The sequence below is a fragment of the Chionomys nivalis genome, chromosome 10 (assembly GCF_950005125.1).
Source record: "Chionomys nivalis chromosome 10, mChiNiv1.1, whole genome shotgun sequence".
NCBI classification, from domain to species: domain Eukaryota; kingdom Metazoa; phylum Chordata; class Mammalia; order Rodentia; family Cricetidae; genus Chionomys; species Chionomys nivalis.
In genome coordinates, this window is record NC_080095.1 from 78,171,370 (window position 1) to 78,184,513 (window position 13,144).

At 34.8% G+C, this 13,144-nt stretch overlaps 1 protein-coding gene across 11 annotated transcripts in view; it reads right to left on the minus strand.

The window, feature by feature from the left end:
- Positions 1 to 13,144, minus strand: part of Dgkb (diacylglycerol kinase beta) — a 592,477-nt gene that overhangs the window by 433,832 nt on the left and 145,501 nt on the right. For 7 of the 11 annotated variants that reach the window (XM_057782585.1, XM_057782592.1, XM_057782584.1 and 4 more), the window contains 3 exons: positions 9,236 to 9,312; positions 6,028 to 6,048; positions 72 to 225 (listed from right to left, as the gene is read on the minus strand). In XM_057782585.1, the coding sequence (XP_057638568.1) occupies positions 72 to 225; positions 6,028 to 6,048; positions 9,236 to 9,312 (252 nt within the window). Of the gene's footprint in view, positions 1 to 71; positions 226 to 462; positions 551 to 6,027; positions 6,049 to 9,235; positions 9,313 to 13,144 lie in introns of those variants that run through there. The other 4 variants (XM_057782593.1, XM_057782590.1, XM_057782591.1 and 1 more) reach the window with 2 other exon arrangements.

The window sequence follows — 13,144 nt, forward strand, 5'->3', positions numbered from 1 at the left end:
TAAGATTCTTTTTTTGATGGTGTGATACTCACATCTCTTTCACAAGACCTACTCTAAGAAAACATACTTACCCCCTGAAAGAAGGGCGGGCTTGGTCTTGACATTTGGGCTGGAATGGGGGAATTTGTTGCTGAATGACATGAAAAGATGCGCTGTGAAATCGTCAGGAAGTTCTGCTTCCAGGAAGGTCTTCATGAACAGCTTGAAGCCTTCAAAATCTATGGTCTGAAAAACAAGTTTAAATCTGTGATGTCAGACCCAGTGAGATAGTAAGACCATGTTCAAGTCATGAGCAACAGAAATGTTTACTATCTAAGTATTGTTATCCGAGGCTTGGTGGTTCTACGCTATCATTGGCAGTGGCAGGTATGTATCTCCCCTTTGATAGTGTAGAGCAAAGATAACACGATTTCTATTTAGATGTTTCTATCTTCACAGCAGCCATGTGACATCAAATTTTACCCTTTGAAGTTTTCTTTCCCCCACATCCACTGGGTCTGTTATTTCCAAACTCACAGATTTGTGTTGAGTAGCTCAGATATTTACTGTGAAGAAGTTAATATGGAGTCACATTTTTATATAGCAAACACACAGAATGATGCAACTATCCCCTTTTCTTCATGATAGTGGTGATCATTTAAAAGTGATCAGTAAGCATTTCAAATCAAAACCAACATCAATTGATTAAATAGTCCATAACTTTACAAACAAACCTCTAATGGAGCATATTGTAAGGTCTTTCACCCTTCTCAAATCCATAGTCATTGGAAAGCAGTCATTTCAGAGCAAGAGCCCCAAGTCCACTTGAAAAGCTACTGAAGGAAGCTAGTCTCTCCTTCAAGCTTCATATGGACTACACAGGGGTCCCCAGTGAGCATGCCTTCTTGCAGCAAAGGACAACGGGTAAGATGGATGCTGCAGAGCAACTGACACAACTGTGGGCCCTCGGGACAAAAGCATGTAGCTAATAATCCTGTGACTGAAAAACGTGTTAAAGCAGTGTTTTCAGGAGACAGGTACAGTTGGAGAACAAGAAAAGCCTTAGGGAATTGCACCAATCAGTTGAGAAGCCTAAAGACTTACAGAGAAGAAGCCAGAATAAAATCAGGTCAGCGAGGAGCAACAGTGTGCAGGGGAAGATCAGCCTCCCAGAGCCAGCAGCCGTGGGACTTTCCCTCACCAAAGTGAGTTAGGACACTGAGATGAAACTAAAAGTCAGGAAAACCTGGTGGTTGATTGTTCGTTTCCTCCAAACTATTTCTTTTTAAATGGAAGATTTCCCATCTTGTTTTTCTGGTAATATCTTGAGAAAAGTGAGAGAGAATATATATCTCCTATTTTGTTATTCATCATGAGCTTAGTGATGTCATGTTATTATTTTGGGTAAACTTAAAATAAACTGTTACCTTTTTAAGACATCACCAAAAACATAAAACTTTCAAGTATGGATAATGACTCGAATAAGTTATGTGTGTGTGTGCATATATTATTTGTATTTTTTATTGGTGTAATCTCAAGTAATTAAAATTATCTTTTACCTTTGTTATTAGTAATTCCTTCATAAAATTATGTATGATATCAATACTTCACAGTTATTGTCTGAAGAAAACCTTAGATATATTCATTGTAATGTAGAGCTCAATAAAGTCAATAAAATAAAAGAAACCACATATAATAAAAACAACATTTTAAAAATGAAGTTTTAAAAAATAAATTAAAATAAAAAATCATAAAAACTGTAAATAAAAGGTAGTTATATCTTGGAAATACATGGGTTATTTTGCTTATTAATTTGTCTATTTGTTGGCTAAAAATTATAAAATTGACTGTCTCCTCCTAAATCAAAGCTTCGCTTTTTCATTTGGTTCTGTAATCAGACAATACTTTCAAATTACCCAGTTCAGAGAGTAAAATTTCTCAAAATATCTCACTTCTTTAAATTTTATTTAATTAACTTTTTCATATATTTTACATACTGACCATTGTTTCCCCTTTCTTCCTTCTTCCCTCCTCTCCTGCCGTTCCTTCCCCCTGAGTCCCATCTACCCCTCTCCCCAGCCTCTCCCCATCTGTCTCCGTTCAGGTAGGGGCAGGTCTCCCATGAGCTTGAACAAAGCAGGGCACACCAAGTTGAGGTAGGACCAAGCTCCTTCCCGTGGAGAGAGGTTAGGCGTGGTCATCCAGCATGAAGAACAGGTTCCCAAAACCCAGCAAGGTGTCAGAGAAAGGTCCCCATCTCACTGCTATCACACGTTTTAAAAGAGGACCATTGCAGGTTGAAGAATGGAGAGTGCTGTTCTTCAGTGAATTCTGGGAGAGGATGGCATAAAATCTACAATTAAAGAGATTGTGAAAGAGGTGAAGGTGTTCCCGTCACCCTCACGGTACACTGTTTCCTGACACCCTCACAGTCCACTGTTTCCTGTCTCCCTCACAATCCACTGTTTCCTGTCCCCCTCACAGTCCACTATTTCCTGTTACCTTCACAGTACCCTGTTTCCTGTCACCCTCACAGTACACTGTTTCCTGTCCCCCTCACAGTATACTTGGGGGCAAATCTTTCTACTGAACTACTGATGTTATATATGATACGATGTTGTGAAACCCAAATGATTTTATAGACAAAAATTATCTGATTCAATGTTACCAATTCCCAATCATGAAATAAATATTTTTCCATTATTTTCTGAGTTACCTATAACATTTTTTATAAAACAGTTTCAAATATCTTCTGAAATCATGCTTAAATCATAAGATTTTAATGATAAGTGTATGATACACTTAATTTACATAATTTTGCAACATCTAATAGTGGGGAAATTTCTAATTTATATGTGAGTTCTACTAGTGTCATTAGTTTTGGAAAATTCAAACTTTTAAAATGTATCAGTACATTTATAATGTACTGAATTATACTGAAACATGAATGGAACAAACAGCATGAGACTTGAATATTTAAAGTTGACTATTTATTCTAACACACATGAGGCTTAAATTTTAAAATTATTTTTAACATTTTTATTTTATGAAGCAGTCATGGACTAATTAGAGCAATCACAGAAAATCTCTAAAGAACACAGATTTCTTCGATGCTGTTGCCAGGTTGGTATGAATTCAAAACACACTAACCCATCCTGTTTATTATTATATTTGACCATGTGGATTCTTTGCTCACAAAGTCCCCATAACATTACAGGCTTAAGGGACTACTAATTATATATAACAAAAATACTACGTATATGACATGTCTTTTATATTGATGGAATCCTCACAAAATAAAGAGGTAAGTGCTAACTTTGCTAAAAGACAAACAAGCTTTTTAAAGTGCATGAAACTGCTTGCTATCAAGGCTTCTAGTAAGCACCATGAACCTAAAAGTTTTACCAACTTCAATGAGAAGAATAAACTTTTATGAACATATTTTCAGTGTTTGCACATCCTGCAAGATGCTTGGCAATCTTTTAGATTTATTTATTCATTAATTATTATTTTTTTATTTTATTTTTTTATTAATTAATTTCTTTAATTATTAAAGATTTCTGCCTCTTCCCCGCCACCACCTCCCATTCCCTCTCCCTCCCCCATTTTTCTTTACAAAGTATTGCAGGTATTCAAGGCTATCCTGAAACTTACTATGTAGTTGAGACCCTTGAACTCCTGATCTTCCCATTTCCACCTCCCTAATGCTAGAATTACTAATCTCTTTTATCTGCTTTGCAACCAGTATTTATGATAAAACCAATAGGTATATGTAAATAAGCCTGATGTTTCAGAAGTAAGAGATATAAATGAAAAAGTATAAAAGTAATGGTGAGTGAGTGCTCAATTGCACAATTTGAAGATGCCTGTGTCTGTTTTGTTTCATTGACTCCCCAATGTGCCCTACTGTGTTGGAGTGTGGACATGTCACACACTCTAATTCTCTGGACTCTTTCAGCACGGCTGCATTGCCATCACACACAGGGTCAGTAACTGGTGTCTGCTCTTCCACACAAGACAGTTGGGCATGCTACCTTTGGAAATATATTTACAAGTGAAAACTTTACCTCATTCGTTGAAAAAATACTATTTATACTTTTCTATAACTATTAAAATTACCTAAAAATTCTTTAAAAAAGTTTAGATATGCCAATACTTCCCACCAAAATACTTAGATGAACTTTCTGCTAGTGTCTTCAGTGGTTTTCGAAAAGTGCTATTCCTAGTGATGGTAACATAAAATTAAAAATCAGACAAAATTCCAAAATAATCAGTGTTTCAAGGCAGCATTAAAAATATATTTTGAAAATGAGCAAATAGGTCATTTAAATATTCCAAAGGCATTATTTACCCTAACAGGGCTTATAACTCCTGTCTAATGAGTGTCATTAAAGAAATGACAGGTGAAACATTAGCTTTTAGACTATTTAAAATCTACACATGAACTCTTATTATTAGTGTAAGAAAAGTTACAAATCCATTCAAGCTTACTTTCAATTCTAATTGTTGAGAAAGTAACTATCACAATTAATACAATTTTGTTTTCTAAATTACACATATTCATCTACAGCTTATTTCTCTTGTTTCAATAGCATTTATGAGGATTTTTATAGCTACTAAGCTTGCCACATCTTGATACATGGGCATAGCAGATGGTTCATTCTCAAATTTTCAATGCTTCCAGAGGTAAGGTAGTGAATCTTAGTAAATTCAGAACCTTGATTCTGAGAGTAAAATTTAGAAATCTCCAAAAAATTGTTCATATCAATTTAATTACATTGAGATATAAATAGTCAGTCTCATAAGTGCCTATATAAATACCATCTCAAAACTCTGCATCAGAATTCTTTCTTTCACTAGATAAATTCTTCTAGTATCTGGCATTTAAACATGAGCCCATGTATCAAAATGAGATTCAAATATTCTAAGGATAAATCAACCATATTAAGTGAAGCAGACAGAGTGAAGCAGACAGACTGTTTCAGACAGTGCATTATCCAGTCTGCTGCTGTGTATTCGAAGCTCCAACCTGGCTTCAGGGCAACTGTATTGATGCTGGCAAGGAAAAGGGGCCGAAGTGCTGAGTCAAAGTGCACTTGTGTTCCTGGCATACAGACTGACCTGGCATCTGGCAGGTGTGGGTGATGGAGCAATTGCAAGCGATCGATACTGATGTCTCAGTACTGCATGAGGGAATGTCCTGGCTGAGAAGCACATAGCATGCCTTCTGGTTCTGTTAGCATGCATAAATAGACAGGCTGCATGTCAGAAAGGACGATAATATTATATTTTGTTTAAATTGAATGTGAAGAAATAAATCTTTGAGAAATGTAAGAATGCCTCGTTGGTTGGGGTTAAAGAAGTTAGACATCCTCTATACAGCTTTGGTGTGTGATTGAGGAGTTCTGAGTAAAATTATGCTGTTCCCAAAGTCTTTCTTCTGAGTCGGGAATACTTAGAGTGCTCAAAGAAGTACAGAGATTCTGTGCTCTTCACGGCACGACTAACAGAGCTTTGTTTTCAGAATTGAATTCACTGCCACAAAATTGAAGCAATGGATTGCTTATCTTTCTCCCGGGAAAGAAATATCAGTAGCTCTTTAACTCTGTTTCCTCCACAAAGTTAGCACAGAATTGTAGACAAAATGAAACATAATATAAAATATAATCCTTACTACTATATTTAGATTTAGTTTTCAAATTATACACTGTAAACTAATAAACTAACTAAATTTTAAATAATTTAACTTACCTGAAGCTGATATGTTTGGTTATACAGTATCAGAAAATTAAACCCTAGAGTCTCTAAAATCATGATCCACACTTCGATCACGGTTTCCTCCTGCCAAAGTATGAGATCTCTACTAGTGATATTAATTGGGAAAGATTCTATTTTTCAGTTATAACTTTATGTATTGTTGATGATATATATGATGATCCAGTATGCTCTGAGGGCCTAGTTAGTATATAGGTATAGATTAGTGGCATGGGCAAGGAATTCATAGTTCAAATAAGAAGACAGATTTCAATAGAAAAGAAAATGTCTTACTTGGTTAAGAATATCTTGTTTCTGTGCATGCAGGGAAAGAAAGAATACATGAGTTAATGTAAGAGAATTTACTTGTTTTGCTGATATTTTCACTAAAAGTTAAAGATTATGTATTGAATTTAAAATGGTCCCTGTGTAAATGAGTCTCAAAGGGTTGTTGCGAGACAATAACATCAACATAACACTGGGAAAGTGTCAGGAAAACAAATCATGAGCCCAACCCCAGAAACACTCAAGGAGCATGTAGAACAAAGAGGAGGCAGGCAACAATCCATGCTTTAAGTACGCCTCTCTAAGTCTGAAGTAACAAAAAAATTGAGCTAGGCCAGTCTTTATGTGTGGCCATAGTTCCTATTGAAGTGAATCAAATATAATGAATAAAACAAATTATAATTAAAACCTTCCAGAGAGGATGATAAAGATATGTATATAAACATATATTAGAGTTTATTTATTCCTCTCTTACAATGTTTCTTTTCATTAGTAAAACATATAAACTTAAATTCCATGCCTTAAAAGACTGAAATATTTTGTAATCAAATTTGACAGCTAAGAAAAACCAAACAAAAAAATCAAACATGCAAAAACAAGCTGAATTTTCTCATATACCAACGTTCACTATTTTCAAGAGAAGCATCATCATTATACCTTGCTGAAAATAAATTTATTTTAAAACATTACTTTTATTAAAGAACATCAAGACTTTAAGATTTTAATTTTTAGACAATATTTAAAACTTTTATTTAGATTTTCCTTGCATAATTTTTATAGAAATGATTTTATCAAATGATTTTAAATATAAAAATTAATTATAATTGATTCTGTCCATACTTTTGTCTAACATTTATTTACTATTAAAATAACTCTAAATAGATCACATTTTTTGGATAAAAGTTTCCAATATAAACTTTTATATTAAAAGTTTTAGCCAACTATAACAAAAATGAATTTTAATAACTTCATTTACAGAAGTAAGTGAAGCTCAAGGGCTTTTTGCTTTGCCTTCAATCTAAAAATACATTTCATGGAAGTATTGAAAATTATACTTATTTTAAAATAAGGGATCTATTATCCGTTCTAACACTAAGCTTTGTTAAACACCTTCCTATTTTTTTATATAAATTAACACTTATAAATAGTTAATCATGCTAGATAACTTTGAAGCAATCTGACCAGCCAAGACAAAGTAATAACTTCCACTGTGATTTGAGACTAGGAATTGTTTCATATGTTGGTTTAATATTTAATAAAACAGATGAAAGCTCGAGGAAAAAAATCTTGAGTGGTTTCCTTGTCAAAGACAGGTATTCCTAATTATTTTCTAGTGGCTTTCATAAAACACAGAACTCCTCTTAAAGTGTGATATTAGCTTTAATTTTTTCCTCTTAAAGGGAATTTCTTATTAATATTTAGTTTAGAGAGTAGCTTTATTCTTCTTACTCTTAATTTAGAGTTGTTAGTGGGTCTTAATGAGAACTACTTTTCTGTTTTTCAACTATTATTATCTTAATGCATTCAAAAATTTGCATATTTGCCGAGGGTAGCACATTATTGAAAAGTCTGATATTATTTGTATTTAGTAACACATCCGGTAATTACTCCTCTAAATCCTGTGGTGACCTTTAATCATCCTGAAATAGAGAATAGTAATAAAGAGAGCTTTGGAGAACTTTATACAAGAAATCCCTAAGAGTAAAGGACTAAGGTGCAAATAATATCGCTATATACAAGTTCTAAGTCAATTGATGACCAGGTACTATGTTCAGAGAGGATAAATATTTCAAGTATATGTACAAGAATGTGTATTTTCAGGGATCACTGGATCAATGACTATTAATAACATTTATAGTTTGACAGCAATTCAGTAATGTTGTCTTCTTTCCTTCCCCTTATCTATTTTCTTGGACTTTGAGATTTTCTCTTTTATATATCCATCCATAAGTTTTATCTTATTTACTCTGCAACATTAAAAAATATATATGTCAGGGAAACACAGAAACACCTGTGTTTTTTCTTAGCACAGAATAGACGAAATGGCATCGAAACCACTGACAGTTTCCATCGTTAGAAATCACATTTTTTAAGAGAAGAAAGTAAGCCTGGGTTACATTTAAAATGTATAATTAAGTGTCACAATTTCAAGAAAATAAGAAAACATGAAGTGAAGGTATATGTGGTAATGCATGTATGCATTCTTTACATGTGGATAACTGGGGAAAGAGTTTGCAAGTTCGAGAACATGAGCTACATGGTGAGGTACAGATGTGAATATAAAACTTTGTGAAAATTCTGAGGTTGTAATTTAGACATTGGACTACATATTCCACAGAGGAAAGATCTTGAAAGATAAGTAGGAATTATGTTCTTGTATATATGCAAAACCAAAAAGTCATGTTTCACTATGCAAGCAAATCTATATTGATGACATATTTCGACATTTTTTGCAAAGATCTGTTTGTTTTATTCGCCTATACTCAAATCTCAGTTGGTGAGACAACAAATGATCTAAGAGTAATTTTGATCAGACCTTCAAACTACAACATTTCAGCTGATATAATCGGAGAATTACTTAACATATAATTTGGAGATTAACTCTATAAAACATGGCATTTAAAATGTATTGATGGATAAGGAAAATTCTTATAAACAAAAAATATAGAGGATAAAAGGGAATTTTAATTATCCTTTGGATGGCTCCATAAGACATCAGGGTCGCATCCACCTCAAGAGTGTTCTTTTAGGATCATTTCCTGTAAGGGATTGCTCCCTGCCCCTTCATGTCTGTCTTGGATTAAAAGCTTCAGGTCATAGGAAGAGAAACAAGAGTATCTTTCTTTCTTCTATATTTCTGTTTTCTAAATTCTAGAAAAAGCCTCAATATATTTAATGATATGCATTTTTTCAAGTACACACACACTAAAAGTATTTTCATCGATAAATGTATAAAAATATACTATAATTAATGGACTTCCAGAATACCAATTTATTATGGACTTTATTGTTTGGAATGTGCTAAATGGTTTATGGTATGTGAGATATATACATGTAAGTGTATATATGTATATATATATAAATATATATACAGAAGCATATGTATGTGTGCATTTATATAAACACACATATACATATTTGTCTAGAATTTTCCATGAAGAAAATTCACCCAGCAAGCACACCAATTAAACTGATAAAGAAAAAAAAGAAGCTTTACCCCTTCAGGATTATATTTGGCAAGCACGCCATTACCATGGAATTCTTCAAGCACATCCTTTAATTTCTTCGTAGAATCTACAATGACAAGAAGAAAAAAAAAGAAGGGAAGAAAACAAAACAACATTTTCATAAGTCAAATATGGTTTTTGTAGTTCACTTCAGAAACAAATATATAGGATATAAATAATCATCAATGGAAACTCAGTTTTAAAATCGACACATGAAATGTCTTTTGATTGGATGGGGAAGCTGAGGAAGTAACCCGGGTCCCTGCACAAACTAGACAAGCATTCTATCATGGTAATACACCCCAGTGTCAAAGTCCATGCAGGCACCAAAGATAATGGGAATGTCATGAAAGGGACAAAAATAATATTTTCTTTGGTTGAGTATATTCTTCGAGATTCAGGTCAACATCTCTCTATTATATATGAGTAAGTAGCAGATAAGTGAAGAGATTTTTGTTTCCTTGCTGTATGTTGATCATGTGCTATCTTATTAAATATAATAAACCTACAAACTTCAGCCTACAGCTCTCATATCACTGCTGTGGATTATGACACTTTTTAACTGCTGGAAAAAAATTCTATGCCCATATGACATTTTGATCAGCAAATATTCATTTGATTTTTTTTCTGGGTTTGAATTAATCTAAATAATGCTGTTTTGAACACTCAAATGAATCAGGTTTTGTGTGACCAAAACTAATAATCCACTGGAGCCTTTCACAATGAGAAGTGATAAATAACCTTGTATTAAATACTTTCAGAAGCTGATAAATAATGTTATTAAATTTTCTCCCATACAACCCTCTCATAAATTATGATTTCTGATCCAGCCATTAGAAATTTATTATTCACTTAAGTAGGAGAAGCATAACAGAAGACAAAGAAAAACTTCATAAATGTTCCATGTTATTTATATAATAGAGAGTAAAAAATATGAATTTGGAATGTGAGAAATGGAATTTTTCAGGATTTTGTTATGGAAGAGAACATGAGTAACTGTTTTCTAGCATTTTAGTATAACCCTCATTCTTTCCTGAGACTTGGTGATCATGAACTGCTAGCAAATAGATAAGATATATTTTTCCTTAAAAATACAAACACCTTCCATAAATCTTTGACACATCCTGTTAGGGGCCATGAGGAGCTCCGCATATGTTTTGTTTCTCCTGAAATGTATGGCTTCCTTCCTTTGTCCTGTAACTGATGTGGGTTTGTGTGCTGGGGACAGAAGTCAGAGTGTGCAGTGCAGCACTTTTGCAGTTTTTGTGCTTTCCATCACGATCTGCAGCCAGCACAACCTCTAAGGCCACAACACTCCCACCAGCATGAGCAGGAACTATGACATCTTTGATTCCTCTTTCTCCTCCCCAGCCCCTTCCCAATTAACCTGCTTTTTCTCTCTGTGGATTTGCCTGTTGTGAGCATGGTTTGGGGGAGGGGAATGACATCTCATCATACACTGCTTCTCTGTCTGGTTTAATCCACTATCTTAGTGTCTTCAGGCTCTGTCCATGTGCAGCACATTCCTTTCTTCACCTGGCTGCTACTCCACTGTACATTGACTTTTTAAATCAGCAAATGCACATATTTCACATTTTAATCATTTGTACTAATGTGAAAAATGCTGCAACACAAAACATGTTAGCTTTAGAGAAACCATGTTTCAATTCCCTTTGGTAAAAGAAGACTTGCTCAGTCATTCCATGTCTGACAATCTGAGAAACTGACTTGAGGATTTTCACAATAGCAGTAGGATTGTATAGTCTCACAGCAATAAGTAAAGGGTGTAATCTCCAAACATCTATTCAGATTCAACACCTGTTATTTTCAAATCTCACTTTCCTAATCATTTGTAGTTGGGCAATATTTTTCTTATGTATCTATTTAGTCATTTGCAAATGAATGAATGATGTGCATATTTTCATGTGCACATGTGTGTGTTTGCATCTGTGGGACTGTTTATGTGTAGAGAGATGCAAAATGGGCAGGTGCACATGTCATTCCTCAGGAGTCATCCACTCTGTTCTGTCAGACAAGTTCCTTTATTTGGCTTGAAGTTTGCTAAGTTGGCTAGGCTGTCTGCCTTCCCCAGCGATGCTTCTGTCTTTGCTTTCCCAGTTTAATTGGACTTGCCTTTTGACCACTAGCTCACAAATAATGACACAAAGACTTGTTATTAATCACGGAAGCTCAGCCTTAGGCTTGTCCCACTAGCTCTTATAACTTAAATTAACTCATATTTGTATTAATCTACATTCTACCATATGGCTTTTACCTCTCTCCCCTTCTGTGTATCCTACCCATTCTGTGTCTTGGTGGTATCTTGCATGCCCCTGCTCATCTTGTACTTTCTCTCTCTCTGCCTGGAAGTCCTACCTATAATTACTATTTAGTTATTGATCTTTCAACTCTTTATTAAAACACTAACAGCATTATATCTTCACATAATCTACAAATATCCCACAACACCCCTGATATTATAACCCCTCACTGCCCCACGAATGGACCTTTTCTTGTTTACTTAACCTTAATACCAAGTCTTAGAACTGAGTAAAGATTCTCATATTTGCAAGTACTTTAATAACTGAGGAACCTTGTGAGTCTTTGATCATTTACATATTTATGATAGAAATATCTATTTAAATATTTTGACCATTATAACTGGGTTGCTTGAATATTTGCTGTTAAAGTCCTCTGGGGATGTTTTTTGTTGGAATCCACAAGACTATACAGTGAATGTACAGATGACAGACCAATGGGCAGATCCACAGGAAGTGTATACATATGTACACATCCATATGGAACAACCTATTTTGCAGAGCTGCAGGAAAACTTTTCTTTTGGAAAAGTCACTGTCATATCTGTAAAATCCTTGTGAGGCCACGATTCTTCCTTTAGAAAAGGGATTCATTCCCAGAACACCTTAGCAGTGTAACTTGTACACAGGCGATAGAGTGACCTTCCTCCATTCCTCCATACCATGAAGCCTTAGATCAATAACATTCAGTCTTTGTTCTAACAGTCAAATTTACATAGGGTCAGTCCAACAAAATACCTGCTAATAGATCACATAGAAATTTCTACAGAAGACAGGCACTGAACAGGAAAGCAGCATGCCCCACCTTGGCTAACAAACAAATCTGGGTGTCCTCAAAGCTGGTCATCACAAAAGAGATTAGATGAGGAGAATGGGTGAATCCAGGATTCAGGGATGTTTAGTAACTATTTAATGACTTAGCATATCAGGCACTTCACCTTGAATACTAGCTCTTTCCTGGGTTGGGTCACCTGTTCCAGAATACAGCTTTGTCAGGTTCTACCTGCCCTTTTTTGTGATTTTGATATGCATATTATCATTGTCATTGCCTGTGGAATTTTCCAACTATATCTGTGAAAACTAGAAACCTGTGGAAATCAGCACTTACTCCTACTCTTCTTCTTCTTCTTTTTCTTCTACTCTACGCCCATCTATCTTCACTTTTTCCCCTCGCACAAACAATAAAGAACATGCATAGGTAATGTATTTGAGTTAATTTTTTACCCTCAAATCCTTGCCTCTCATAGACATCCAATTTTGAGCCCTGAGGGGGTACTTAGGCTGGTATTTAACACACCCGATGATGGAGGAAAGTCATTGGTTAATTAAAAAAGAAACTGCTTGGCCCTCATAGGTTAGAACATAGGTAGGTGGAGTAAACAGAACAGAATGCTGGGAGGAAGAGCAAGTGAGCTCAGATGCAGGGCAGCTCCTCTCAGAGGCAGATGCGATGAAGCTCTGACCCAGGATGGACATAGGCTAGAATCTTCCTGGTAAGCGTACCTTGGGGTGCTACACACATTATTAGAAATGGGCTAGTCCAGGTGCAGGAGTTAGCCGAGAAGAGGATAGATATAATGGG